This window comes from Mesoplodon mirus (genome assembly GCF_964341445.2).
Source record: "Mesoplodon mirus genome assembly, chromosome: 20".
NCBI lineage: Eukaryota > Metazoa > Chordata > Mammalia > Artiodactyla > Ziphiidae > Mesoplodon > Mesoplodon mirus.
The window spans coordinates 27727492-27753916 of record NC_138996.1 but is presented as its reverse complement, the minus strand read 5'-3'; the positions used below and the strand labels follow the sequence as shown (position 1 = coordinate 27753916).

The following is a 26425-nucleotide window of genomic DNA, read 5'->3' as shown; positions in this document are numbered from 1 at the left end:
GCAAAAAGGAGACCCCAAACACAGTAAGTTAAGCAAAATGAGAAGACAGAAAAACAGCAGATGAAGGAGCAAGATAAAAACCCACCAGACCTAACAAATGAAGAGGAAACAGGCAGTCTACCTGAAAAAGAATTCAGAATAATGATAGTAAAGATGATCCAAAATCTTGGAAATAGAATAGAGAAAATGCAATAAACATTTAACAAGGACCTAGAAGAACTAAAGAGGAAACAAGCAATGATGAACAACACAATAAATGAAATTAAAAATACTCTAGAAGGGGTCAATAGGAGAATAACTGAGGCAGAAGAACGGCTAAGTGACCTGGAAGATAAAATAGTGGAAATAACTACTGCAGAGCAGAATAAAGAAAAAAGAATGAAAAGAACTGAGGACAGTCTCAGAGACCTCGGGGACAACATTAAACGCACCAACATTCGAATTATAGGGGTCCCAGAAGAAGAAGAGAAAAAGAAAGGGACTGAGAAAATATTTGAAGAGATTATAGTTGAAAACTTCCCTAATATGGGAAAGGAAATAGTTAATCAAGTCCAGGAAGCACAGAGAGTCCCATACAGGAAAAATTCAAGGAGAAACACATCAAGACACATACTAATCAAACTGTCAAAAATTAAATACAAAGAAAACATATTACAAGCAGCAAGGGAAAAACAACAAATAACACACAAGGGAATCCCCATAAGGTTAACAGCTGATCTTTCAGCAGAAACTCTGCAAGCCAGAAGGGACTGGCAGGACATATTTAAAGTGATGATGGAGAAAAACCTACAACCAAGATTACTCTACCCAGCAAGGATCTCGTTCAGATTTGATGGAGAAATTAAAACGTTTACAGACAAGCAAAAGCTGAGAGAGTTCAGCACCACCAAACCAGCTTTACAACAAATGCTAAAGGAAGGTCTCTAGGCAAGAAACACAAGACAAAGAAAAGACCTACAATAACAAACCCAAAACAATTAACAAAATGGGAATAGGAACATACATATCGATAATTACCTTAAATGTAAATGGATTAAATGCTCCCACCAAAAGACACAGATTGGCTGAATGGATACAAAAACAAGACCCATATATATGCTGTCAACAAGAAACCCACTTCAGACCTACAGACACATACAGACTGAAAGTGAGGGGATGGAAAAAGATATTCCATGCAAATGGAAACCAAAAGAAAGCTGGAGTAGCAATTCTCATATCAGACAAAATAGACTTTAAAATAAAGACTATTACAAGAGACAAAGAAGGACACTACATAATGATCAAGGGATCGATCCAAGAAGAAGATATATGCACCCAACATAGGAGCACCTCAATACATAAGGCAAGTACTGACAGCCATAAAAGGGGAAATCGACAGTAACACATTCATAGTAGGGGACTTTAACACCCCACTTTCACCAATGGACAGATCATCCAAAATGAAAATAAATAAGGAAACACAAGCTTTAAATGATACATTAAACAAGATGGACTTAATTGATATTTAGAGGACATTCCATCCCAAAACAACAGAATACACATTTTTCTCAAGTGCTCATGGAACATTCTCCAGGATAGATCATATCTTGGGTCACAAATCAAGCCTTGGTAAATTTAAGAAAATTGAAATTGTATCAAGTATCTTTTCCGACCACAACGCTATGAGACTAGATATCAATTACAGGAAAAGATCTGTAAAAAAATACAAACACACAGAGGCTAAACAATACACTACTTAATAACGAAGTGAGCACTGAAGAAATCAAAGAGGAAATCAAAAAATACCTAGAAACAAATGACAATGGAGACACGATGACCCAAAACCTATGGGATGCAGCAAAAGCAGTTCTAAGAGGGAAGTTTATAGCAATACAATCCTACCTTAAGAAACAGGAAACATCTAGAATAAACAACCTAACCTTGCACCTAAAGCAATTAGAGAAAGAAGAACAAAAGCCCCCCAAAGTTAGCAGAAGGAAAGAAATCATAAAGATCAGAGCAGAAATAAATGAAAAAGAAATGAAGGAAACAATAGCAAAGATCAATAAAACAAAGCTGATTCTTTGAGAAGATAAACAAAATTGATAAACCATTAGCCAGACTCATCAAGAAAAAAAGGGAGAAGACTCAAAGCAATAGAATTAGAAATGAAAAAGGAGAAGTAACAACTGACACTGCAGAAATACAAAAGACTATGAGAGATTACTACAAGCAACTCTATGCCAATAAAATGGACAACCTGGAAGAAATGGACAAATTCTTAGAAATGCACAACCTGCCAAGACTGAATCAGGAAGAAATAGAAAATATGAACAGACCAATCACAAGCACTGAAATTAAAACTGTGATTAAAAATCTTCCAACAAACAAAAGCCCAGGACCAGATGGCTTCACAGGCGAATTCTATCAAACATTTAGAGAAGAGCTAAAACTTATCCTTCTCAAACTCTTCCAAAATAGAGCAGAGGGGGGAACACTCCCAAACTCATTCTACAAGGTCACAATCACCCTGATACCAAAACCAGACAAGGATGTCACAAAGAAAGAAAACTACAGGGCCTCCCTGGTGGCGCAGTGGTTGAGAGTCCGCCTGCCGATGCAGGGGGTGCGGGTTCGTGCCCCGGTCTGGGAGGATCCCATGTGCCGCGGAGCGGCTGGGCCCGTGAGCCATGGCCGCCGGGCCTGTGCGTCCGGAGCCTGTGCTCCGCAGCGGGAGAGGCCGCAGCGGTGAGAGGCCCGCGTACAGCAAAAAAAAAAAAAAAAAAAAAAAGAAAACTACAGGCCAATATCACTGATGAACATAAATGCCTAAATCCTCAACAAAATACTAGCAAACAGAATCCAACAGCACATTAAAAGGATCATACACCATGATCAAGTGGGGTTTATTCCAGGAATGCAAGGATTCTTCAATATACGCAAATCAATCAACGTGATACACCATATTAACAAATTGAAGGAGAAAAACCATATGATCATCTCAATAGATGCAGAGAAAGCTTTCGACAAAATTCAACACCCATTTATGATAAAAACCCTGCAGAAAGTAGGCATAGAGGGAACTTTCCTCAACATAATAAAGGCCATATATGACAAACCCACAGCCAACATCATCCTCAATGGTGAAAAACTGAAACCATTTCCACTAAGATCAGGAACAAGACAAGGTTGCCCACTCTCACCACTCTTATTCAACATAGTTTTCACAGTTTTAGCCACAGCAATCAGAGAAGAAAAGGAAATAAAAGGAATCCAAATTGGAAAAGAAGAAGTAAAGCTGTCACTGTTTGCAGATGACATGATACTACACAGAGAATCCTAAAGATGCTACCAGAAAACTACTAGAGCTAATCAATGAATTTGGTAAAGTTGCAGGATACAAAATTAACGCACAGCAATCTCTAGCATTCCTATACACTAATGAGAAAAATCTGAAAGTGAAATTAAGAAAACACTCCCACTTACCATTGCAACACAAAGAATAAAATATCTAGGAGTAAACCTACCTAAGGAGACAAAAGACCTGTATGCAGAAAATTATAAGACACTGATGAAAGAAATTAAAGATGATACAAATAGATGGAGAGATGTACCATGCTCCTGGATTGGAAGAATCAACATTGTGAAAATGACTCTACTACCCAAAGCAATCTACAGATTCAATGCAATCCCTATCAAACTACCACTGGCATTTTTCACAGAACTAGAACAAAAAATTTCACAATTTGTATGTAAACACAAAAGACCCCAAATAGCTAAAGCAATCTTGAGAATGAAAAACGGAGCTGGAGGAATCAGGCTCCCTGACTTCAGACTATACTACAGAGCTACAGTAATCAAGACAGTATGGTACTGGCACAAAAACAGAAAGATAGATCAATGGAACAGGATAGAAAGCCCAGAGATAAACCCACGCACATATGGTCACCTTATCTTTGATAAAGGAGGCAGGAATGTACAGTGGAGAAAGGACAGCCTCGTCAACAAGTGGTGCTGGGAAAACTGGACAGGGACATGTAAAAGTATGAGATTAGATCACTCCCTAACACCATACACAAAAATAAGCTCAAAATGGATTAAAGACCTAAATGTAAGGCCAGAAACTATCAAACTCTTAGAGGAAAACACAGGCAGAACACTCTATGACATAAATCACAGCAAGATCCTTTTTACCCACGTCCTAGAGAAATGGAAATAAAAACAAAAATAAACAAATGGAACCTAATGGAACTTCAAAGCTTTTGCACAGCAAAGGAAACCATAAACAAGACCAAAAGACAACCCTCAGAATGGGAGAAAATATTTGCAAATGAGGCAACTGACAAAGGATTAATCTCCAAAATTTACAAGCAGCTCATGCAGCTCAATAACAAAAAAACAAACAAGCCAATCCAAAAATGGGCAGAAGATCTAAACAGACATTTCTCCAAAGAAGATATACAGATTGCCAACAAACACATGAAAGAATGCTCAACATCATTAATGATTAGAGAAATGCAAATCAAAACTACAATGAGATATCACTCACACCAGTCAGAATGGCCATCATCAAAAAATCTAGAAACAATAAATGCTGGAGAGGGTGTGGAAAAAAGGGAACACTGTTGCACTGCTGGTGGGAATGTGAATTGGTACAGCCACTATGGAGAACAGTATGGAGGTTCCTTAAAAAACTACAAATAGAACTACCATATGACACAGCAAATCCCACTACTAGGCATATACCCTAAGAAAACCATAATTCAAGAAGAGTCATGTACCAAAATGTTCATTGCAGCTCTGTTTACAATAGCCAGGAGATGGAAGCAATCTAACTGTCCATCATTGGATGAATGGATAAAGAAGATGTGGCACATATATACAATGGAATATTACTTGGCCATAAAAAGAAGCGAAATTGAGTTATTTGTAGTGAGGTGAATGGACCTAGAGTCTGTCATACAGAGTGAAGTAAGTCAGAAAGAGAAAGACAAATATCATGTGCTAACACATATATATGGAATCTAAGAAAAAAAATGTCATGAAGAAACTAGGGGTAAGATTGGAATAAAGAGAGAGACCTACTAGAGAATGGACTTGATGATATGGGGAGGTGGAAGGGTAAGTTGTCACAAAGTGAGAGAGTGGCATGGATATATATATACTACCAAACGTAAAATAGATAGCTAGTGGGAAGCAGCCCCATAGCACAGGGAGATCAGCTCGGTGCTTTGTGACCACCTAGAGGGGTGGGATAGGGAAGGTGGGAGGGAGGGAGGGAGAGAGACGCAAGAGGGAAGAGATATGGGAACATATGTATATGTATAACTGATTCACTTTGTTATAAAGCAGAAAGTAACACACCATTGTAAAGCAATTATACTCCAATAAAAATGTAAAAAAAAAAAGTCTACAAGTAACAAATGCTGGAGAGCGTGTGGAGAAAAGGGAACCCTCCTACAAAGTTGGGGGGAATGTAAATTGGTGCAGCCACTATGGAAAACAGTACGGAGTTTCCTCAAAAAGCTAAAAATAGAGCTGCCCGGTGCTCTGTGACCACCTAGAGGGGTGAGATAGCGAGGGTGGGACGGAGGGAGATGCTAGAGGGAAGAGATATGGGAGCATATGTATATGTATAACTGATTCACTTTGTTATAAAGCAGAAACTAACACACCATTGTAAAGCAATTATACTCCAATAAAGATGTAAAAAAAATAAAAAAATAAAAAAAATAAAAAATAAAAATAGAGCTGCCATGTGATCCTGCAATCCCACTCCTGGGCATATATCTGGAGAAAACCGTAATTCAAAAAGAACATGCCCCTCAGTGTTCATAGCAGCACTATTCACAATAGCCAAGACATAGAAACAGCCTAAATGTCCATTGACAGATGAATGGGTAAAGAAGACGTGGTACTTTAGTTGCAGCATGCCAGGTGTTGAAGATGCTGCAACTAAAGATCCCACACACTGCAACGAAGATCCCACGTGCTGCAACTAAGACCTGGAATAATGGAATAATTCCATCTGCAGCAACATGGATGGACCTAGAGATTATCATACTAAGTGAAGTAAGCCAGAGAAAGACAAGTATCGTATGATATCACTTATCTGTGGAATCTAAAAGTGTGGTACAAATTAATTTACTTACGAAACAGACTCAGACTTCAGAAACATACATGGTTACCAAAAGGGAAAAGTGGGGCAGGAGGGATAAATTTGCAGGTTGGGATTAACATATACACACAACTATATATAAAATAGATAATCAATAAGGATCTACCGTGTAATACAGGGAACTCTACTCAATACTCTGTAATAACCTATATGGGAAAGGTATCTGAAAAAGAATAGATATATGGGGCTTCCCTGGTGGCACAGTGGTTGAGTCCGCCTGCCAATGCAGGGGACACGGGTTCGAGCCCTGGTCCGGGAGGATCCCGCATGCCGCAGAGCAACTAAGCCTGTGCGCCACAGCTCCTGAGGCTGTGCTCTAGAGCCTGCGAGCCACAACTGCTGAGCCCACTTGCCGTGACTGCTGAGGCCCACGCACCTGGAGCCTGTGCTCTGCAACAAGAGAAGCCACCACAATGAGAGGCCCACACACTGCAACAAAGAGTAGCCCCCACTCACTGCAACTAGAGAAAGCCCACACGCAGCAACGAAGACCCAACACAGCCAAAAGTAAATAAATAAATAATTAAAAATAAACAAAAGATATATGTATAACTAAATCACTTTGCTGTCCATCTGAAACCAACAACATTGTAAATCAACTATACTCCAATATAAAAAAAATTTTTTTAAGTCACCACCTTGGGCTTTCCTGGTGGTACAGTGGTTAAGAATCTGCCTGCCAATGCAGGGGACACAGGTTCGAGCCCTGGTCTGGGAAGATCCCACACGCCACGGAGCAACAAAGCCCGTACACCACAACTACTGAGCCCACGTGCCACAGAAGACTGTGCGCCTAGAGCCCGTGCTCAAGAGAAGCCACCGCAATGAGAAGCCTGCAAACTACAATGAAGAGTAGCCCCCGCTCGCCACAACTAGAGAACGCCCACATGCAGGAACAAAGACCCAACCCAGCCAAAAATAAATAAATATTTAAAAAGTCACCACCTTTAGGAAATAAAAACTAAGGTTTTACCTATAAACAGTTATTTTAGAAGATTCTTTGTATTAAGCTTAAATCCCCCACCCCCGACCCTTTAGAATCGTTGACTGTTCCTAGGAGGACATACATTGCTGGTTTCCTGGAAACTGAGAGGCAGAGGAGTGGGTAGTCACCCAGCCTGAGGGTGGCAAAGCTGAGACCAGGCCTGGGGCTCCTGACTTTCAGCCCAGGGTCTCTTCATCTGCGGCCTTATCTTTCCTGTAACATACTGCCGTGGGCTGTCATTCTCCCTTCCCTACAGTGCCTCTTTTGTAGGACAGCCTTTCAGTCTGATGAAGACCACTATCAGAAGCCCCTTAAGTCTTTTCTCTGAGTAAAATACTCAGTTTGTTATTGTGCCTCATCTGACATGATTCCAGATCCGTCACTGGCTTACTTTTAAAATGGAGAAAACTTAGAGGAAGTATCTCCCATAAAATCCAGTGGCCAAAATTGAGTAATGGGGCTGTATTATCTCCCACCATAAGGAAAATAGTTTTAAAATTGTAATCTGTTTATTATGCTCTTTTATTTAGGATGAACATATACCACATTTCAGGATATTTTTCACCCAGAGCTCTCTGCTTATGTTTACTTGGAAAGGGTACCAAAGATAGCATAGAATTTGAAATTGACTTGGTTTGGAAATTGGTATAATATACAGAACATTTAGATTAAACAAAGACAGCTGTTATTCATACTAATGGTATAATGGTAAATATCTAAAAGGTTAGTTTTTTTTTTTTTTTGGCTGTGCTGGGTCTGTGTTGCTGTGCATGGGCTTTGTCTAGTTGCATCGAGCTGGGGCTGCTCTTCTTTCAGGTATGTGGGCTTCTCATTGCGGTGGCTTCTCTTGTTGCGGAGCTTGGGCTCTAGGCCCGCGGGCTTCAGTAGTTGTGGCTCACGGGCTCTATAGTGCAGGCTCTAGAGCGCAGGCTCAGTTGCTTCACGGCATGTGGGATCTTCCCAGACCAGGGCTCGAACCCGTGTCCCCTGCGTTGGCAGGTGGATTCTTAACCACTGTGCCACCAGGGAAGCCCCAGGTCAGTTGTATTTTTGTACTGTGTTCCTATATTTGTGTTGGTATGGGTTTAATACTCTGGAAGTTTTAAATTTCCAACAAAATAATTTAGGTTCCAAACTTGCCTACACATTGGAACCTCCTGGGGAGCTTAAACAGATCTGCTTGTGTCCCATTCTGGGAGATGGTGATTTAATTTTTCTGAAATAAGGCCTGAGCTTTAGGAATTCTTAAGAGATTCCCCATGTGATTTTAATATGCAAATAATTTTGAGAACCACTGCTGTAACGTGATCAGATTTAGGCAAGGGACTTAGAAAATTGTTCCTTGCCTTGTTCCCTGCTCCAGCTTGAACATTTTGGCATTGCATGAAATTTTATGATCTAATTCTCATTTGGACTTACGGATGTCATGGACCTAAGGTGTGCAGTTTTTGTTTTCTTTTTTAAAAAAAACTTGCAGTTACTATTCATGATTCCCTTTCACACTCCCTCTGCACTTTTTAACAGTTGATTTTAGATGTGAAATCCATTCGCTATCTAAATAAACTGATCACATGGATTAAAACATGAAAAGGCTTATTTAAACTGGTTAACTCAAATTCATCAATATCCACCTAAGTGTGGTAGATGTCATGCAAAAAGAAACCTTAATGAAATGTACTCTAATGTACCAGAATGAAATAGAGATTCACACTTTTTCTGGGTGAAAGAAGGCATGCTCGTTCTGGGTTTAAGGTCTTGGTGCTGGGCCTTAGGTGGCAGACAGTGAAATAGAATAATTTGCATCAAAAATAGAAATTTTACCATCTGTGCTTAATTATTTAAAAAAATGACAGAATTGTTTTCAAACAAGCTGCATGTCTGACAACCTCTTGGCAGACAGAGGTTATCTGCACAATAAGTAGGAAAAAAAACACTGATTTAAAAAGATGTCCAAGTCTTAACTAAAAACCCAGAAATTTCTATTGAGTCAATTTGTATTTGTTGTCAGGCTTACTTTAGAATAATAGTGTTTAGCTGTTGCTTCATCCTTTGTGATACCCAAGCCAAGCTGCAGACACCGTCCGTGGTAGAAAGAGGCCATGGCTATGCCTCTGCTGATGAATTCTGGGAGACAGTCTGTGACCTGGGCTATCATGGGGATGTCATGAATCTCATCGTAGTCAGCAATCCTGTTACAACATCCAGTTGTGAAATTAAAAACGGTATCAGTTACAGTTTACATTTTTATAAACATGCCCAGAAACTGTCCATGTGCCCCAAGTGGTTTCTCTATTATTTCTACCAGTTTGAGAACAAAATTGTTTGCTCTGTGGTGAAGGGTAAACAGAATAGTCAACTGACACCAGAAGAAGAGGAACTAACTACAGTGGTTACTATATGGCTTCCTAGGATTATACTGGTCAGGCTTAATAACCACTAAAAAACATTAAGTTTAAAATATTACAAGAACTCATCACTTTGCAGATTTAAACAATGGGGATAAAAGCATTTTTCTATCTCTTTGGGTATTTAAACATCAACCTTGAATTTGGACTTTAGTCACACAGGACCAGAAAACACATTAACAAACTTGCACATCTATGATAATGGGCAATAAAAAGTCCTTCTCTATAACCCAGATACAGCAATGGAGAACTACATGAAAACAAGTCAACTCCACGTCAGCCGTAATACTGTGGGAAATAGGAACATGGACAATGATGGAAAGTTCCAAAATTTTTTAAAGAACTGTTTGAAGTCTTAGTTTTAACCATATGGGCACTAGAGGATTTGAGACATCAGAGACCACACCTTTAAGTGGCCTGCTGCCTGGAGGCCATGATGTTGGGCAGGAGAGGGTAAAAGCAATTCCTTCATCCTGCCATGTGGATGTCTGCCTCACACTGGGCTCGGGGTGAGGGGAACCTGTGGGCTCCGTGGGAAGGGCATTATTGAGAGGGAAATGGCAGCATGGCCTTAGAGCCGTTTTAGAGGACACCCAGGTCTGCTGCATTTGTACATTGTGGGTAAATGCAGGAAAGTACATGGCCTCAGAGAAGAGAAATTTCCATATACTTTATGTTAGTGTTGGAGTCTTTTAACCATTCTCACTGTCCAGTCCTCATCAAGCTATACTGCAATTGTGCAGTTATAGAACCTATGGCTAAGGGTGTAGGAAAAAAAGTTTAACATTTCTCATGCGCCAAGCTGTGTTAAACACTTTATATTCACTATTTTTTTAATCAAGAAGAAAATGCTTCTGCAGGATTACAAAAGGACAATTGATGCCCCAAAAGTTACACTTGTGTAAGATTACTTAGCTGGTATATGGAGTAAATAGCACTGAAGTTCTGCAGACTAACAGATGTACATCCAATAAAATGCCTAGGAGAAAGCACAGTTCCCTAGTACTCACAAGGTGGATTATAAAGGGAATATCTCTATAAGACAGTACTATTAATTCATCTCTAGGACATCGTTCTAACCCCCTGAACGTATGTCAGGCTAGCACCAACTTCGCATGCCTGAGAGAGGGTGCTGAGGGGAGCCCGCCTGTTGTCTGCCCACAGTACAGGCGAGGTTACTGGCTCAAGCTCAGCTGTTCAGGTTTCAGGATTTTCAGATTTTCCAGAGGAAGGACCAAGAAGGTGGGAAATAGGAACCAAGCGTCTGAAAGGCTTTGTAATGGGGCACAGCAAGGAGAGGAGAGCAGCTGATGTTGTGAGATTGCGGCCATCTCTCAGATCCTCTTGGAGCTCCAACGGGATCAAAGAAAACCAAGGATAAAAACCTGCATGTGGTCCAAGCACGTTTGCTCAGTACTCAGGTACAGTGAATCTGAGTTAGTTCAAACCGATTTCCAAGTAGCTGCTCAGTTATCTGACAAGGATCTTGGGGGTTACATGCCTCCTACAAGTTTGCCCTTAATGCCTCATTTCCTTCTCCCTATAAGATTTCTTGGAAAGGGTTTCCATCATTGGTGATTAAAGAGGTTGTACTGACTCTCCCTCCTCTTTTACCTTTTATGGTAGAATATTTTGTATGTGTGCTTTTTATAGCATACAAAGTACTCACATCCGTGGTCTCCTTTGGTAGAGGCAGGGAAGGCAGCATTCATAGTTGAGGAAGGGTGAAATGAGCTTGGAGATCCTAAAATGTAAGCTTTCTTTACATTGAAAGAAATATAAGAAATATTCAAGACTACATACTTACTCCTCACCAAATATTAATCTACACAGGATGCCAGGATTTAAACAAATAAATCACTGTTACCTTCTCTAACTCTCTGGGTTCCTTTGTTGAGTAATACAATCCTAGGATACTTTGAGCCTTCACACTAGCTTTTGGATTTCCACTGTCTGCAGCAAAAAGCCACAGTCTAGAAGAGAAGGGCAAGGCAAGTTATTCTTTGTTTAAAGCATTTGATTAAAACAAAAATCTTGTTCTCAGGTCAGATTACCTTTCAGCTTCCTCGTCTGATTGTTTAACACCTTTTCCTTCATAATAAGCTCTTCCAAGGTTATAAGCTGCTGCAAATTTTAAGTGTCTTGCTTTGGGACACGGAGAATCAATAATTTTCTTCATATATTCCACTCCTTTTTCCTTCCACAAAGGAAAAGAACAAAACAGAAAGTCCTAGTTTAGTTTTCTCCCAATAATGCTGTAAAGCATTCACCCTCCAACATGAGGTAGAATGTCATGAGTTTATACCTAATAGGTATGATTGTCCTGGACTCTGCAGGGCTAGAAATAAGTAAAAGTCCATCTCCTGGGTCAGCGTTCCCAGGAGCTCTGGGATATAAAGCATTCCCTTCATTTTATAGCTTCCACATTTGCATTACATCTCAATATGGTTTCCTTCTTCTCTCCTCATAGCCCTTATTCTGAATCAGCACAGTTCTTAGAACTTAAAGTGTAAGAATAGCCAGTAACTTCCACATTTTTAATCCTTACAGGACACGTGTGAGCCCCAAACTCTGTCTTCTCTCTTCAAGCACACTTTCCCTAGCTGTGCTCAGTAATAAATTTACGTCTACTACACTCATCTTCATATGACATCTGCATAGTCACAAAACACAGAAGACATTCTAACCACCAACAAAAGCTTTCCTCCCTCCAAAAACCCAGACACAAACTGTTTACTAGACTATGTTCCTCTTGTCCAACGCACAGCAAGCCAAAATGCTGAGCCCACGAGGTTTGCAGCAAAGAGGGTTTACAAGGCAGCCAAGTAGGAGATGGGAGAACAAATCTCAAATCCGCCTCCCCAAAGGCAAGGAGCTCGGGGTATTTATAGGATAAAGAAGAAAGCAGCTGGGCAGTTGGAGGTGTGGGGAGCGTGGAGAAAGGCGATTGGAAAAAGGTGCAGGAATCTCTGCTCTGCACAGGTGTAACTAAGCTATAGGCCTCTGCACGTTCAAAAAGTCACTAAGCAACAGACACGCACGCCCAGTTGAAGGGTCGGTGGTTCTCTCCAGTCTTAACCAGCTCAGCTCAAACTAGACACAGCTGATTCCAAGTTCCTAGAAAACAACCCGGGCATTTTTAGGCTACATGCTGCTTGGAGCACGAGTCTTAAAAAACCACCTTGATTAGTGAAGGCAGGTGAAGTGGAGTTGACCCACGGTTTCAGTCCCCCCTTGCTTTTTGATCATTCCTCAACTCTTGAGGAAAAAGGGTAAGGACAGCTCTGGCTAATTCCTGCTGAAAAGGGACATAGGCCTAACAGGGGCTTGAGGAATCAAACTATTTAGCACCCATTTGAGAATATTCTCTTGTTCCTGGTTTCAAGTTAACATTTTGATCCCAAACAAATACCACTTATGCGCCAGCTGTCAAGGCATTCATAGGCCCAAGATTGGTAATAAAAACTGTAGACAAATAGGTACGGGGTGGGGCAAATATGTACACTGTGAGGGCATACAGAATGCCAGACATGCGAACATTTCGACTCTCATTTTTTAGGGATTTTACCTAGGACACTGGCGAGCCAGGGATCGGGGTCTTACTTTTTTACGAATTGGAGTGTGTTGATGATTATCACCTTTGACTGAAACACTTAGATAGTATCGAAGGAACATAGGCTGAGAGAATTAAGTGTGGTTTCTACAATATCCTCACCAAATAGAACCGTGACAAGGGTAGGTGCCAGGGATTTTTGTTTTTTGTTTTTTATTCTGAGGACATGAGGAGACCAAATTTTGGCTTATTCAAGAAAAAAACGCGACAGGACATTTTGTTGATTAGCCTAATTTGATATGTTCACACCTGAAGTCACAGTGAAGTTAGGGATGGTCAAAAATTAACGACAGGCACAACCAAGGGGTCAGCATGATCAAATACAGAAGGTTTTAGATGACATATCCAAAAGCTAGAGAAATTACCTACTTTTGCCAAAGATTGAAAAATCCTAATCACTGAATTGTCCAAGCCTGGGAGGTTAGAAACAAAGAGAAGGCAGAACAAAAGAAAACAATCAATCTGGTTACTAGCAAATTATTTAAATTGCTTTCTAAATTTTACTTTTCAAAGCCACCACTGCAGCAATCCCACTCACCTTAATTTATTTCCCGTGGCTTTTTTCTGGGGGTTTGCTCGCCCACTCGGGAAAGTCAGCATCAGGGTTGGAACCACTGCGGTATTCCTCCTGCAATGTGCTTTCCCTTTCTCAGTGCATTCCTCATAAGGTCCCAACCGGCGAAGATGGAGCTGGTCTTCAGGATGTTTATCCTCCATGATTTCAGTATAGATGTTCATTGTCTCCTTTAAGAGCTTCCTAAATGGGTTTTGCTATGAGTCCAAAGTTGGGGACCCAAATACGGCAGAACCCAGCCATTCCCAGAAATTCCTGCAATTATCTCTTGGTGGGAGCTGCAGCCCTAGCTAGAGCTTCCCTTCCATTAGAGGGCAAGTCTCTCTGTCCTTGTGAGTTCAAAACCCAAATATTTAACAGAGGGATTGAGAACTCTGTGCTTTTTCTTGGATACCTGATAGACCTGTTCAACCAAAAACATTGAAATCAAAACCATATTCTGAAAAAAAAAAAAAAAAACCAGAAAAACCCATATTCTGGTCTCAGGTGTCCCTTGTTTTACTGGTAATAAGTATCAACCACGTCCTGGAGCAGCGCTCCCTCATTTAGTTGAGGGTCCCTCAAATCTCTTGCCAGGATGTCTCCAAACATCGCGGGTAAAGTTTTAAATCCCTGAGGAAGTAACTGTCCAGCAGTACTGTTGTTTAATTCTTAGTACCTAGATCTTCCCATTTGAAAGCAAACAATTCTTGGGATTTAAAACAAGGATATGCAAGAAAAGGCATCTTTCAACTCTAATACAGTAAACCAACAATGTCTGGACAGATTAGTGAGCAGAGTATATGGGTTAGGGACTACTGGATTAGTCTCTTTTACAATCTAATTGTTCTTAAATCGTGTACAAGCTGACCTCAGGTGGTGCCCTAAGCTGTATAGGCCTAGCTCTTTGCTATTCCCAGCCTCCCGTCTGCCCAGGTCCTTTGGACTCCTCTTTGCAAATCTCTTCTGGAACAGTAGCAGGCTGTTCTTTTTGGGATTGGAGTAACAGAGCCTGCAATGCACAAGCCTGCTCTGGTGGTACTTTAATGTCTGTCCACTCAGGGGCAAAGGTAACGCTGATATTTAGTTAGTAAATCTCGTCTCAGAAGCGGAATGGGGCATTCACGCATGTATACAAAGCTATGCTTCAGAGGCGTTTTCCCCATCTGACAGTTTAGCAGCTGGAAAAAAAAGGCATTTTCAAGGTTTCTTTGTACACCCCAGTTACTAACAGTTTTAGAAGGAAGCTTAGAAAGCCAGGTATTTAAAACTGAGTAAATGGCCCAATATCTATCAAAATCCACAAGTTAATTTCCCACGGTCATAGTCATCCAGGGCTCTGCTTGGAAGATGATGGACTTCACAAGATTTAAAGGAACCCCTAGGGCCTGTCATTCTTGGTCACTGTCTTTCTCAGCTAGGGCATCTGATGTGCCAGCTGTTTACCTTCAAGAGTCTTACTTAGGATGGGACCCTCTTTTCCAGTGTCCCTCCTGTTTGCAATATGCACACTGGTGGGGTCCCGCTATCGGGTGCCCGTTGGAGTGGAAGCTTTTGCCGAGTCCCTTGTGGGAGTCCTTGATTCCAGCCAGCTCTTCCCGGTGTTAAGGTAGCCGCCCGCAGAGCAGCCTCTTTCATTCTCTATTGTTCCCTTTTCTCCTGAACCTGGTCTCTGCTATTAGAAACTTTGAAGGCAGTTTCAACAAGTCAAGACATAGGCATTCCTAAAGGCCCTTCCATCTTTTGCAGTTTCTTCTGTATACTGGGTGCGCTCTGACCAAAAAATGGTCACTCTGACTTTTATAAGTTCTCTCTGTATGTTGCCTATAGGCTTTAAAGACCCTTTCTGGAAATTCTGAAGGATCCTCACTTGGTTTCTGTTTTACCCCCTGTACTTTATTAAGGCTTGTTTTGGCATCCCTCTTCGCAATCCTGCAAGAATGAAATCTCAATAATTCGGGCCTGTCTCCAGCATTCACATCCCCATCAGGATCTGCTTTTGGTGCAGCCCCGCATGCAGCAGCCCTCACCGGGTTGCCAGGGGTTTCTGCACGAAGCAGATCTGCCTCCTCTCGAGCTTTATCCAGCACCATCCTATGCTCTTCTGAAGTGAGGAGGGTATTTAATAAATTTTGAACATCTGCCCAGGTTAGGTTGTGGGTTGAAAAAAAAAACAATCAATGAAGGTTTTCCATTCTCGAGTCATCTCCATAAGTTGGCATATTGTTCTTCCAATTAAATAAATCCCAAGCGGACAGGGAAGTGGACCCAGATCCATCCCATCAGCTGCCCAGTCTCAGCATTCACAGCCCCAGTGGGGACTTGCCTTAAGGGATATTGCCCTACCCGCATTTGGGTAGCGCCCTGGCCAAGCTGCACACCCTGTCAGGTAGTAAGAGGGGAGGCCATTCCTGTTTCTCAACCCTCAGAGACTGGGGTGGGGGGAGGGCACAGGGGCCCAAGAGCCTGAGGCTCAAAGGCTGACAGTGAAGGAGCGGCAGCGCCACCCTGTAAGGGTGGAAGAGGAGAATCTGAGCGTCCACTCAGTCCACAGCAAGTCACCCTCCTTTTCATTAGAATCCAGCAAAACAGGTGTCTTTGCTTTTCCTTCCTGTTGGACCATTACCTTACATCTACTCTATGCAGGTTTATTCTGATACAACAACATAAGAGACTGTACATAAGGTATTTCATCCCATTTTTATTCCTGTTTACAAAATAAACCTACTTGCAAAGTTTTATTGTAATTTAAGGATCCATTTTCAGGCCATTGTGCTCCAGTGTCTAGAGGATATTATGGTCATTTAGTGTTACAAAAAATAACCATCTTTTATTTTTCCATGGATTCATAACTGAAAGTCTCCCAATTTTGGAGAATGTAGCCTAGAGGGCTGTAAGAGGGAACTGAATTAACATTGCCCATTTTGAAAGGGCTTTGTTCCCAGGTGGGTGCAGCAACAAAATCTAAGGGTCCTTGCTACAGTCACCAAGAAGCTCAACCCCTGGTAGCCAATTCCTAACAATTAAGACAATCAGACATAGATAGACATGGACAAACAAGACCAAAACAAAACTAAAAACCAGAGCCCTGGGCCTTTAACTCAGGCACAGAGTACCTCAGCAGCTATAACCTTTTATATTGTCTGCCAAAATCCCATCAGGTGGGCCTCTGACCCATGATCCTTCAGGGTTCCCAAGACAATCTAGGCACAGGTGCATTTCTTTAACGAGGTTTACCCTAAAAACATCTTCCAAATCCAAAAGCCCAAAATCCCAAAAAATGTTACTGAAAGTCGGGTCCACCTGCTCGCCACTCAAACGCCAATATTCGAGAGGCAAGGCTAGTGGAGAGTTTGCTTTATTTCTGAGGCCAGCAGCGGGGAGAATGGTGGACTTACGTTCAGAGACTGACTCCTCACTGACAAATCAGTGGGAAAGCACTTTAAAAGGGGAGTTTCAGGGGTGTTTAGGCGGAGGGAGGGACTACATGCAGAAACAGCCCAGTCAGCTCCGGACAGTCACCTGGAAATTGGTCACGTGGTGGTCTGGTCGGCGTCATCTTCATTGTTTTAAGTATAGTTAGTCTTCAGTGCCAGGGTCGGTTTGTTCCCATTTCTTTGAGGCCAGTTCTCAGAACTGTGGCAGCTTAGGTCATGGCTACAGCCTGGTCATCATGTAGTTAATTTCCTTCACCTAGTGGGGGTTTCAGTAACTATAAAACAGCTCACAGGATACGGCCCAGAGTATGATCTACAGCCCTTGAGGAGGGACTCATGGTCCCTGACTTCACTCAGTGACTCAACTATTATTTCTTGGTCTTGTTTTCCTTCGCTTCTGCACCGTCTCACTTCTCTGGATTTATTCTTTGACTAAAGGCAGGCAGAGGACATGGAGGGGAAGCACCACAGGGTCCTGCTCCATTTCCTCTCTTTGCTACAAGACGAAATTAAGCATGGAAGGTCAGCAGTGCCTCCCTGAAAACCCAGGGTCAGTCTGGGAACGGACACGCCAGGGAGCTGCTCGGGCTGGTCCACAGGTCCTCAGTGCCTGCAAGGGGCCGACGAACCATGGGCCAAAGGTTCACCTGGACTCACCTCTTGGCTGGCTCACCACATGTGTTACCCAACCAGATCTGTCTTGCCATACGCACAGCAAGCCGAACACGGAGACACCGAGGTTTGCAGCAACAAGAGGCAGCCAAACCAGAAGACGGGAGAACAAATCTCACACCAGCCTCCCAGCAGGCAGGTAGCTCGGGGTATTTATGGGATAAGGAATAAAACAGCAGGGCGGTCCGAGGCATGGGGAGCGTGCGGGGCGTGGGGAAAGGTGATTGTGAAAAGATGTGGGAATTGGCGGGTAATCTTCTCTCTGCGCAGGTGTAACTAAGATGCAGCCTCTGCACGTTCAAAACATCATGAAGCAATGGACGCCTGTGGATGCCCAGCTGGAGAGTCGATGGTCCTATCTAGTCTTAACCAGCTCAGCTCAAACTAGATGCCACTGGCTCCAAGTTCCCAGAAAACAACTCAGGCAAACATCTTATTGTTTATGCAAGTGCAGCTTGGAGGACACATGAGTCTTAAAACGACTTTGATTAGTGAAGGCAGGTGAAGTAGATTTAACCCACAGTTTCAAAACCTTCAAAAATCACTCCAAAGAAGAAAATAATATTTGACAGTCAAGTACATTTGTATACACTGCATTCTAACTTTTACTCCTCACTAGTCTCTCAAAGTGCTATTGCTGGCTAAACAACACAGTAATAGATGAGAAAATAAAGGTGTTTTACTGAGTCCCAGATCATGTGGATTTACTTCTGTGAGTGTGAGGTAGGTGTCTACCATTTTTTTCCCCAACTGGTTAGTAAGAGAGAACTTCCGGTATAATGGTAGTAGAGTGAAGTGTTCGTGTAAATCCTCCCACAGATAGCAGTGATTAAATCAGGACCAAACATAAAGAACAACTTTCTAAAGGCACTGGGAGGGGCTTCCCTGGTGGCACAGTTGCTAAGAATCCGCCTGCCAAGGCAGGGGACACGGGTTTGAGCCCTGGTCCGGGAAGATTCCACATGCCGCGGAGCAACTAAGCCCATGCGCCACAACTACTGAGCCGGTGCCCAAGAGCCTGTGAGCCACAACTACTGAAGCCCGCGCGCCTAGAGCCCATGCTCCGCGACAAGAGAAGCCACCACAATGAGAAGCCTGCGCCCTGCACCAAAGAGTAGCCCCCGCTCTCCACAACTAGAGAAAGACTACACGCAGCAACAAAGACCCAACGCAGCCAAAAACAAATAAATAAATTAATTAATTAAAAAAAAAAGTTCTTAAAGGCACTGGGAAGTTTATCAAAGCAAACACAACTGGAAGAGGAATGACTCTTGAAAACTGCAACTGAAAGGGATCATTGAAGTTCAATGAACCCCAGACAGGATAAACAAAAACCCTCTCCTAGGCATGCATCATAGCCAAACTGCTAAAATCCATAGAAATCCTGCAAGCAGCCAGAGAAAAAGGACACATTATATACAGGGAACATAATACAATCAGAGACTGACTTCTTGTGAGAAGCTAGAAGATTTTACAATGGCATTTTTAAAGTGAGGAAAGAAAAAACCAGCAAAACAATTCATCAAAAATGAAGGCAGACTGAAGACATTTTCAGGTAATTATAATTGGAGATAACTCATCACCTGCACACTTGAAAGAAATGCTCTTTAAAGGAAGTTCTTCAGGTTGAACGGAAAAGGAATATGGTGCCAGATGGCAACGCAGATTGATAGGGAGGAATGAAAAGCCCCAGAAATGGTAAATATGTACAAATATAAAAGGATACCCAGGCACATATATACATACCTGTGTATTTATTTTTTCCTTTCAATTTCTTTCAAAAGATATATGACTAAAGCAAACATAATGCGGTTTTGTATCAATATTTTGGGGTTTATAACATGTAAATTTCAAGACATTTCAAACCTACCACACAAAGTATATTTGGTTCAACCAGACTCTGGACCAAATTACTGTCAAGAACTCGGTAAATTAATAAAATGATAAACATTAAAAGAATTTGCTCTTTGCCCCTTTACCTTGGGTTAACTGAACAGACCTACAGAGAACATCTTCTTTTTTGCTCCTCTGGCCTCCATATGTAATTACATTCAAGCCATTGTATTTTGGAGTTGCCATATGCCAACCCGTTGAATCTACCAATTTTCCTGGTCTTTCTACACCTTCGTGTTCTTCCCACATCAGCTTATTCTGTATCTGTCACCGTACTCATTCCTTTGTCCCTCTTTCCCTCCATGACACTCACTCATGTGGCAGATATCTTATTTCTCCAGCTACTCTGCTGTACTTAAACCACTGAACATGGCTGGAGAAAAACATAACCATGCTGACAGGTCCTTCTTACAATTTGTGACTTCAAATTTCAGAGCGAGCTCTCCCCTCACAAGCAATACTATCAGTTTGTCTCATCAATGATCTCTCCCACTTCTCTGGAAGAGAAGATACTACTTCAAACCTTTTCCTTTCTCTTCAGACTTCTGCTGTCCCCTCACTCCCTCTCCTCAGTCTCAGCTCATGGCTTCAACTTTTTAAATATTTTTATTAAAAATATAGAACAGTTCATGAATTTGTGTGTCATCTTTGCACAGGGGCTATGCTTATTTTCTCTGAATTGTTAGAATTTTAGGATACATGCTGCCACAGCAAACACATGGCTTCACTTTTATATCACTGAGAAAACAGAAAGAATTGAAAGAAACACCAAATCTATCAGTTTACCTGATTCATCATCAATTTTTTCCTCTCTACCAGATCTTGTGTGTCAATTTACAAATAACACTGTAATATCTTTGATCTGGGAGATAACTCTCCCTTGATCCCATGATCCCTCCCAGTTATTGCACATATATTTGTTCTACTTTATAACAAAGCTCAGTGCTTATCTCCACTTCCTTACATCCATATGTCTCCTCCACCCACTCCAATCTTGGTCCCTTATGACCTTGGTCCCACTGAAATGCTTTTGTCAAGATCTCCAGTGAAATTCGTCTTAGTGTGTCTGATAGTAAGTGCTCAGTTTTCATTCTACTCACCTCTCAGCAGAATTTGAGACAGATGATCACTCCCTCCTTCTTTTTTTTTTTTTTTTTTTGCGGTATGCGGGCCTCTCACTGTTGTGGCCTCTCCCGTTGCGGAGCACAGGCTCCGGATGCGCAGGCTCAGCGGCCATGGCTCACGGGCCCAGCCGCTCCGCGGCATATGGGATCCTCCCGGACCGGGGCACGAACCCGTATCCCCTGCATCGGCAGGCGGACTCTCAACCACTGCGCCACCAGGGAGGCCCACTCCCTCCTTCTTGAAACAATTTCATCGTTTGACTTTCAGATCACCACACAGTCCTCATTTTCCGCTGTCCTCCCTGTCTTCTCCTTCTCCTTCTCCTTTGCTGGCTAGCTGTTCTTTCCGTTCTGACCATGAAATACTGGAGGGCTTCCAGTCCCTGGCCTTGACCTTTGGCTCTTGTCTATGATACTCACTCATTCTGCAATCTTATCCAAGCTGGTGCTGTAACTCCCACTGCTCCACAGATAGACCCCCACTGATTTCTCTAGTCCTGACGGCACCGTTGAGCTCCAGACTCTCTACCTGACATCTCTACTTAGGTGTCTTAACAGGTACTTCAAATGAAACATTCAAACATAAATGTTTGGCTTTTCCTCCTGTACGCCAAACGTGCTTCTCCCTCAGTCACCCCATTGTTATTAAATGGCAACATCATCCACTCAAGACAAAAAGTAAGAATCACCCTTGACTCCTCCCCTTATCTCTGCCCCTCTCCCAATCCATCAGAAAGTCCTGTATCCTCTTAAGAGCATATCCTAGATCTGTCCCCTTTTCTCTGTTCCCACCACTATAATTCCAGTTAAAGCTGCTATTTTACCTGAACTATTGCAGTGGCTTCCTCACTGGACTTCCTGCTTCTACTCCTGCCTCCATTCAATCCATTCTCCACACAACAGACAAAATGATCTTTGAAAATGTTCATCATATTAATTGCACTCCTTTTTGGTGTCTTCACACTGCATTGAGAATACAATCCATTTGGCCGTAGTTTGCCAAGTTCCACGTGGTTTGGTCCCTGTTTCACTGTTTTGACTGTATTCCAGCTGTACCATCCTTCCTCAGGCCTGAACACTAGCTATTTCCTCTGCCTGGAATGTGATTCACCTAGACCTATACGTTGCTCCTTCTTGCTGCTCAGTTCTTCATTCAAGTATCAGATAAAATGGTGGAATGACACAGGGAGGAAAATGTAATCCCAGAGCCAAAGTCTTCAGGTTAACGTTAGAAAATCACCAACAACCAGGAAATTGATAGAACTAGGAAAGCAATGAGTTGGAATGAACTTCAAAGTAGGTATACTTTGTGCCTGAGGTGGAGGAGAAATAATAGCTAGAAAGTGAATTGGGAAATGAAAATAATACCAGCTCTACCTTTGAGCACTATGGTACTTTGGGAGGTTGTAAGGAGAGCCGTCCTCTAAAGAGGGCTGCTTGTGGGACAACCAAGTTTCTGATAAGGCAAGGAAGTGAAGGAAGTAGTCTGAGAAAAAGGCTGAGAATACAGAAGATCTTAGAATGGCATACAGAAAAGTAGAAAGAATATTACATAAAAATTTGCATAGGGCTTCCCTGGTGGTGCAGTGGTTGAGAGTCCGCCTGCTGATGCAGGGGACACGGGTTCATGCCCCGGTCCGGGAAGATCCCACATGCCGTGGAGCGGCTGGGCCCGTGAGCCATGGCCGCTGAGCCTGCGCGTCCAGAGCCTGTGCTCTGCAGCGGGAGAGGCCACAGCAGTGAGAGGCCCACGTACCGAAAAAAAAAAAATAAATAAAATAAAAATAAAAAAATTTGCATAACTACCACATAGATTGTCAGTAATAACATTTTGCTATATTTGCTTCATCTGTCTTTTTTGGTGACTTGTTTCAAGTTATATGCCGATATGAAAATATCAGGACACTTCACCCCTAAATATTTCAGTATGCACTACAAAAGAAGACATTTTTCTGCATAAGTACCATATAAGTGTCACTTCTAATAAAGTCAATATTATGAAAAAAAGGCAGGAGAGAGAATTAATCTAGATTAAAGAAACTTGCAGATATTACAACTCAATGCATTGGGTGGTCTCTGACTGAATGCTGGCTTGAAAGACCACTTTGGGACAATTTGAGAATTTTGAATATAAACTGGGTATTAAATGGTATTAGGGAATATGTGCTGGTTTTGGTAGATGTATTCAGTATAAATTCTATTTTTGGAAAGTAAAATTTTTAAAGATTTGTTTTCACAGGTTTAAGTTGTTTCATTGCAATTTGTTCCCCAGTCTTCTCATGTTTGATTGACAAAATGTGTTTTCTTAACTTTTTGAGACTAGAGTTCAATTGTCATCTAATTTCTATTGTATTTCTTCTGGTTAGGCCCTGTCAGAAATTAAGCATTTTATTGCTTTCCTCTTTATTTTTGTGCAGCAAATATTTTTCACTGGTATTATTATATTTTTGGTAAACTCAAATTGTTGATTCTTTTTGTTTATGTAAATTCTTTCTGGTTAGATTGTTTAAAAGTTTTAAAAAGATATAGTGATGAATATTATCCTACTGTTATTACCATTTTCCAAGGACCTATTTCTAAATTCCATGTTAAATAATCCTATAACTTGGGTGATGGTGCAGTCATGATACCATTTAAATAGAAATAGGGGACCACTGAGTTAGAAAGCACGAATAAGTATAAAACCAATTTTTCAAAAAAATTCGCATTCTAGAGAGAGACTTAAGAAGTTTCATGGCAAGTGTGACTGTCTAATGAACACATTCTGGTTTCAGCTTATCTTTTTTTTTGCATAGGGCAATACATGGAAGAATATACTCTAAAATAATAACAAAGTTCATATTTGTAGTAAAATTTGGAGTGATCTTATTTTTGCTTATTTTCTAACTTTTCTCCATGTTCATGTAGCTTTGAAGTAACTTTTAAAAACAAAGGAAAACATTTTAAAGAAAAAATGTTATTGACGGCTAACAGTAGCAAGGAGAAGGGCAAAAAGAAATTTGTTTTTCACGTAAATGTAAAAATGACAACTGCTATCCTTTAAATGCTGAAAGGATAGATAATTATTTAAATATAAGTATAGAAATATATTATTAAAATATAAGTTTAAATATATCAAATAATCCATAAACAATGAAATCTTAAACACTGTGAACAAAACAACAACTTACAGCGTCTGCGGTCATCCCCAGGCCATCATAATACATCACTCCTAGCTGGTAAGCTGCCTGATGATCCTTTTCCTTGATTTCTTCAAACTGTTCTAATGCTTCTTCATACCATCCCTGTAAGCTCCCAGGAAATACTGAATTATTTTCATTATTACCTTAAAGTAATCCCAAATACTTAGTTCCCACCTAAATCTAGCTAGCAGCACCAAAACACAAGACAGCAACAAATTTATGGAATTTGCAAGTAAGCTATTGACAACAATCAACACACTATAAAATCAATAAAATAGACCTAAATATGGCAACTGAGGGAACTGACCGGGAGGAACCTGGGTCAGACTCTCTTTAGCTTTCACTCTTACTCTTGGCTATTACCAAACTGCTCTCGAAATGATAGCCTAGCCCTCTGCCCATTCCAGCCTGCCATATCACCCGCTACTCCTGGAGCCTGAGAAAGTTCAGAGCTGGGGCCAAAGACTATGAGAAAAGATAAACATCAGGATATCCGCTACTACTAAATATCCACTATGATATGGCTCTTCCAGTTTTGCCATTTTCTAGCTAGGGAGAAGACACAGAGAAACAAACGTGATTCTCCAAAATTATCTTCCTCCCATACTTCCTATAAAAACCTACATGTTATATGTCATTCATTCAAGGCTCCTCAGCGTTATAGGATATAATAACAAATATGCTAAAGTGTAAGGAACAAAAATGGGGCTTGGGCTTCCCTGGTGGCGCAGTGATTGAGAGTCTGCCTGCCGATGCAGGGGACACGGGTTCGTGCCCTGGTCCGGGAAGATCCCACATGCTGCGGAGCGGCTAGGCCCGTGAGCCATGGCCACTGAGCCTGCGCGTCCGGAGCCTGTGCTCCGCAATGGGAGAGGCCACAGCAGTGAGAGGCCTGCCTACCACAAAAAAAAAAAAGAAAAAAAAAGAAAAAATTGGGGGCTTATGTCTTAATCCACCATGGAAAATGCCTTACGCTAAAGAATAAATCATTTGTAACAGTGGAAAGAGAGTCTCTGAGTTGGAAGGTCATTACTAGGAAGAGCAGGCTAGAGAAAAGCAACTTTTGGAAAACACAGAAACAACTGAATTTCTCTTTTCATAAACTGTAATTAATCAACAAACTGATAAAATTAATAAAAACGGTACCAAAATGCTAACAAATATTTATCTTAAAGAACACGTAACAATGAGTAAATGACTGATTTGTAAAGATTCATTCTCCTTTCTGGCTAGTGTTTGGCCAACATATAAGAGGGCTGGAAAACTTAGAATACTCTATACAGAGGAAGAGAAAGGAAGTCCTTTCAGTTGTTCATGATTTTAAATACCATATACATGCTGGAAAATCTCAGATATATACTTTCAACTCAGACTTCTCCTTTGAGATCTAGAGTCTTACATGTAGTTTCTACTTTGAAACATGTATACTTGGATGACTGAGGGAAATCTCAAACATAAAATATCCAAAAACTGACCTCCTGTTGGTTCCCTCAAAACTCACTCCTCCCCACTTCTCTATTTTTCAGTCCATGATGCCATTACTTGTATCTCCAAAATAAACCCAGGACCCAGCTCCACTGCTGGGTCAAGAGCACCATCCTCTCTTGACCCAACTAGTATAATTTTCCCCTAAACTGGTCTTGGTTCTATGCTTCCCTTCCAATCCATTCATCACAGTCTCAAAACACTTCAATGGCTTCTCACTACATTTTAAACAAGGCTTATCTAGAGTCATTCTCTGCCTTGCTGACTATGACATTGGTCTGTTAATTCCTAGAGCTCACCAAACTCTTCCTCATCTCAGAAACATTGCATTTGTTCTCCCTTCTACCTGGAATGCCCTTCTCTGTGGCTGTTTGCATTAACTGTTTCCTTCTCTTCAAGTTTTAGTTTCAACAACAGGTATTTCCGCCCTATCCCTAAGTTATTCTCTCTCAGAGTACTCAGTTAATTGCTTTCATAGTACTTTAACTTATTTTTAATTACATATTAATTTAATTTCTTTCGCTAGACTGTAAGCTCTATGAAATGGGGACCATTCTAACTCCCTCATCACTGTATAGCTAGTACCTAGCATAATAGTAGCAAATACTTATAAAGCACTTACTAGGTGCCAGGCCCTGTTAGTATTTTTACAATTAATATACCCTCATAATAGCTCTATGAAATGCATATTATTACCCCCTTTTACAGATGAGGAAACTGAGGCACCAAGAGGTTAAGCATTTGTGCCCAAGAATACACTTAACAAGCAACAGAACCGTTTTGGAACCTATGCCCAAAGCTGAAAGATCATTCTCTGAACCATTATGGTACATGATCCTCACAGTGACAGGTGCATTATGAGTCCTCCACAAATATTTGTTGCCAGAATGAATGAGGGAGCCATCAAAAGATAAGTAAG

General features: G+C 41.4%; 1 protein-coding gene across 1 annotated transcript in view; it reads right to left on the bottom strand.

The window, feature by feature from the left end:
* LRP2BP (LRP2 binding protein) overlaps positions 1–26425 on the bottom strand; it is a 42521-nt gene that overhangs the window by 13225 nt on the left and 2871 nt on the right. Inside the window, exons 4-9 of the mRNA XM_082608797.1 lie at positions 24010–24123; positions 11602–11744; positions 11415–11520; positions 11217–11307; positions 10254–10305; positions 9157–9331 (exon numbers count right to left, since the gene is read on the bottom strand). Coding sequence (XP_082464923.1) covers positions 9157–9331; positions 10254–10305; positions 11217–11307; positions 11415–11520; positions 11602–11744; positions 24010–24123 — 681 coding nt within the window. The remainder of the gene's footprint in view (positions 1–9156; positions 9332–10253; positions 10306–11216; positions 11308–11414; positions 11521–11601; positions 11745–24009; positions 24124–26425) is intronic.